Below are 4,850 nucleotides of genomic sequence, written 5' to 3'. Positions count from 1 at the left end.
TCGAAAACAAAGCTTTGGACGAAAAAAATTTATTCTGTATTTTCGACTTTTTACACAAGGAATCACCCCATCCGGTTGTACTATAATAAGTTTGTCTTTATCCTGTATAAAACTTGTATAGTTGCCATCTTTATACTATAATTGTCATCACTATTTTTCTTCTAGAAAACGATAAAAGAAAAAGGAAAGAAAGCTCCAACATCAGCGCTAGAATTGGATCGTCAAGCAGACCAACTTAATGGTCAATATACGACTACGCTCGTAACTACGGCTATTTTAGCAGATAATAGCGATTTATGATAATAAATAAGTACGTAAGATATGTCTGTTTCATAAAATTATAGCGTTAAATGAGATCGAAGCGAGCGTCAGCCGTGGAGTGTGTTCTCCGATACGAGACCCTCGCTGAATAATACAAGTCGGCGCTAAAAAATAAATCTAGACTGGAAGACTAATCGGAAATAAAACGTTCTCTTCTCCGCGCTCTTATCTCTCGATGATACGCCAAGGGAATCGAAATATACGGCTATAATATAATCCGAGGTCCAGCCACAGAGCATTTTTCATTTTTTTCAACGTGCGACATGTATCGATCAAAAAATAAAGAAGCGCGTAAAAGCGCTCGTATGTATTTGTTTTGTATGCATTTGTACATGCACAAGTTTGCTGAAATATCTAACAATTTAGGCAGATAAAAATCTAGAATTAATTTTATCGGATCATTAAAATAATTATAAAGTTTTCATTTAAAAAATTAGAAACTGTCCAAAACAATGCTTCATGTCTCAATGCTATAATATTAGATATATTATTGCAATATATATATTGCAGTAATTGCTAGAAAGTCATGATGTTATTACAATATTGCTGAGATATATTGCAAATGGTGGTGCAATATTGCTGGAGTAAATCTATACTGCGAAAAATTTCGACGCTCTAGCAACTATAGCTTGAGTGTTTTACGTAATTATTTTGATAGACCAACAAAATTATTTTCAAATTTGTGATTAGCTAAATTTTTACATACTTCAACAAAACTGGTCTTTCTGTACGTTTGTGTGTATGTGTTATGACGTGGCACGGATTACGGAGGGAACGTGATTAACCCTTAACCACCAGTTTTAACACTCTAGCAACTAGCTTGAGTATTTTACATAACTATTTTAGTAAATCAAAATATTATCTTCAGATTTGTGTTTAACACACTAAATTTTTACATACTTCAACAAAACTGTTCTTTCTGTATGTTGCGTGTATGTGTTGCGAGTGGCACGGATTACGGAGGGATCGTAATTAACCCTTAACCAGTTACAGGTTCCCGATAAATATTCTCTTTGGTACAGCTATTGCACTGGCTATTGCAAGACTCTTTGAAAAAAAAGAAGGGAAAAAAAATGCCGGACGAGTACTCGTACTCACCAGTTAAGGGTTAAATATTCGTATCGAGTGGCGCGCACGTACGATTCATTTCCACTCTCTCGGGGATGATCGCCGGCGAATTTCGATCGCGAAACAAACGAGCCGGGGGAGGAGAATCAGGACGCCGGTCCGTGTCATCTAGAGGCACGAACGTTAGATTATCATCTCGTTCTCCCTGTTCTCGTTCCTTTGGTTCTCCTCGTATTCGTCGCAGCAACAACAGTTCGACGTGCAGTCCTCCTGATTCTCGGCCACGTACGTCATATACGTGTCGATGCTTTTGGCGTCCAGGGACGGCAGGGACCACGAGAGCGAGGTCGTTTCGAGATCCGGAATGGCTGTATGCCAAGAGCTGGGATTATGCGACCCTTTGGCCTTACGGCTTTTGGTGGACAGTTTCTTAATTGCCTACAAAAGAGAAAGCGTACGTCGCTCTGATGAACCACGAATGAAAAGAAAAAGAAACAAGAGGGAGGAAAAGAAAGACGAAAGAAAAAAAAGAAAGGGCACCTCGTTGCGAAAAAGGTCGTCACGGAGTTACGTATAGCTGATAAAACTATAGTTACACGATAGAGTTATCCATCATCAACACGTCACAACACTTAAGAACATCGATCCGTAATAATTGACCGTCACGCGGGAAAATTTCACGCTCAGGCGGAATGACGTAAACAGCACCATGCAAATTAATCTTTCACAACGTGTGTGCCGCTAAAATCTCACATGGAACATCACGAGGGTGGGATAGATAACATTCAGCGTTCAAGCTACCCGAAGCAAAGCAAAACTGGAGTAGTCCGTCGAACGGAGACCGGTATACACGGTGTACATTTAGATTCAACAATTGCCGCATTTACGGGGTGGAAATTAGATCGTACCACGAAACATGCAACGATCGAGGAAACGAGCGATACATTGAAAAAGTCGAACATCCGTTGAACAAAAACATTCATCGAACGTCTCGTTAAAAAAAAAAAAAAAAAACGGAGACCATATATATCTCACTTACCCGCAGAATCCTGCGGCCGGATTTGCCGAGGAACTTTTTCAGCATTGCGGCCGATTTTCGTCCGCGCACGTCGTCGTTACCCTCTCGCCGTCTCGTAAGGAAACAACTCTCTTCGGTGCCGCGAGCACGAGAACCTGATACGGGCCGGGATTGATTTTCGGCTCGTGTGCTCCTCTCTTATCCGCGCCCTTACAGTCCGCCTACGTTCGCGCCGTTCGTTGCGGATCGATGCGAACGCAACAGCGTCACGCGACGAAATACCGCTCCGGAACGCCGCGCCTCCCCATTTATGACCCCGACCGACGTCCTGTACTCCGATCCCACACGATCATCCCCGAGCCACCCGAGACCGCGGCATCTCCTACGTCGCAACCCCCTCGTCGTGATCACGGAGAAGACTTCCGGAGTGGCGTGCTCTAGGCACTTAACCCTCACGGAGATGGAAACTAATGAGCAACTGGTAATTACGCCCGGCTTGACGCAATAGTAATTTCCATTCCGGTGACATTACCCTTCCGACTAGATTGATTTTAATTGATGGTCTTAAACGCGACGGATAAACGTTTGCTTATCTGACATTTCGCAAATTGTGTCTGATTCTGTATACATGAACTGCTTATTATCATAATAGAAAATTTCAGAGAATAATTCTGATTTTGCCGCACATTTAACCATATTTCTAAATCCCTTTTCATAGTGCTTTTTTTTTACGTATTTCTTTTTCATAGGAAATGTCAGAGTTCAGGTTTAAACTCGTTTCTTCTAAAACGACAATATTACCCGTATATTCGTTTTAACATAAATTATGATAAATAAAGTTTGCCGTAAATGCAAACGAGAATTTATCGTAGAAATGTAGGCCATTGTATTTGTGAGATAATGTGATACACATTCATAATCAGTTATGAAGCAGTTTTTATAATTTTCTGACCAAGCTAATATTTCTCATGTTCCGCCAAACATTCGCTTGGTTTCTTTCTTTCATCCCCTATTAATTAATTTAATTTAATTAAACAAAATTAATGAATTATAATCAAATTGAATATAATTTATGATATCTTACATTTCTCGAATATTTCTCATAGTGTTTACAAAAGTAAATAGATAACATAATATGAATATTTTATAAGATATTATGATAGGGAAAGTATTGTTTTCGTCGGTATTATATTTAAAAATACATGTACATTACACATATTTTTAAAAATTAAAAAATTACAGTTTTTATCTATATTGTATTTCGAGATTAACGTCGATTTATAGTTTAAATAGAAAATTATTTCAATTATATAGAAATAAATAAGTAGACACGCTTTAAGAAAATTAAGATAAAATTAGATTTTTTATGACTTTATTAAACTGTTTCATATAACATTCATTACAAAAAGTGTAAATTTTTCCAGTTACCTACCTTTTGTAGAAATTATACTTGATACATCCTTAAAAAAATAGGTAAATACATGTAACAAATAAGAAAACTAAAAGAGGGTTTCATCTGTCCCCGTAACCAGAGAATGCGAAGTACTGCGATTAATCAATGCATCATTCGATAAGGAATACACGTGCGTGCGAGTCCTCGCTGCAATGCACTGTGCGATGGGACAGAACGAGTGCTCAATGGCCCATGGGGAATAGAGGCGAGAATAAGAACGAATTGGATTAATGTATGAGTGATTGAATGAGAAAATCTACCGCGAGAGGCAATCGCTGATTGATGAAATGCTGATATATATAATAATTTTATTAGACCACGACTCCGGTCGATTAATTCATCCTCAATTCAAGTAGCAATCATAAATGATAGTACACTAAGAAAAAAGTCTGGTAATAGCTACCAAATACATTTTATTGAGCATATTGGTGCAATATTTAATAAATAAAACCAAACACAATAATAGTAACTAATCGTTTAGTAATAATAACTAAATATTTAGAAAACTAAAATGCTCAGTTAGTTGTAGTTCAATTAAATGATTTAATGACTTGAAATAAAATAATTTGATAATATAAATTAAATATTTGGTAATTATTGTAAAATTATATGAAGAAGGTATTTCTAACTAATTTGATAATAAATACCAAATTATTTGATAACTATTAATAAATAATTGTTAGAAATGTCGATATCCCCATATGTTGTACGCGCAATTTAGTTACATTTGCCAGTTCTTTTGAGTAACAATTAATATATTTGGTAACAAATGCCAAATTATATCGTTTAAGATTACTAATAATTTGATTATATTTATCATATGATTTTATAATAATCATCTAGCTTTGTTACCAATTTCTAAATCTTGATAGTAATAGTTAACAAATTTTTTAATTATATCAAACGAACATTTAATTGAAATTATTTCACCAAGGCATTTGATAACTGTCATCTAGGCTAAATTATTATAACTGATCTTTTTTTTCAGTG

The 4,850-nt window shown here is 36.4% G+C and overlaps 1 protein-coding gene across 1 annotated transcript; it reads right to left on the bottom strand.

Annotated features, from left to right (window-relative positions):
• Nucleotides 1-891: 891 nt before the first annotated feature.
• LOC108779249 (uncharacterized) lies at nt 892-2,473 on the bottom strand. The gene is made up of 2 exons (XM_018546624.1): nt 2,429-2,473; nt 892-1,827 (listed from the first exon to the last, which is right to left on the bottom strand). Exons 1-2 carry the CDS (start codon nt 2,471-2,473, stop codon nt 1,573-1,575), a joined length of 300 nt encoding a protein of 99 aa, XP_018402126.1. The 3' UTR covers nt 892-1,572.
• Nucleotides 2,474-4,850: the final 2,377 nt, after the last annotated feature.

Source organism: Cyphomyrmex costatus, unplaced genomic scaffold (genome assembly GCF_001594065.2).
Source record: "Cyphomyrmex costatus isolate MS0001 unplaced genomic scaffold, Ccosl1.0 scaffold567, whole genome shotgun sequence".
Lineage (NCBI taxonomy): Eukaryota > Metazoa > Arthropoda > Insecta > Hymenoptera > Formicidae > Cyphomyrmex > Cyphomyrmex costatus.
The sequence above is the reverse complement of the archived record's forward strand: the minus strand, read 5'-3'. Positions and strand labels throughout refer to the sequence as shown.

What these genes read in the sequence shown, in the direction of transcription:
- LOC108779249 (XM_018546624.1), bottom strand. Translation starts at nt 2,473, where the DNA reads ATGCTGAAAAAGTTCCTCGGCAAATCCGGCCGCAGGATTCTGCGG. An exon ending in CCGGCCGCAGGATTCTGCGG is followed by an intron (nt 1,828 to 2,428) that starts GTAAGTGAGATA and finishes TCTCTTTTGTAG; the next exon opens with GCAATTAAGAAACTGTCCAC.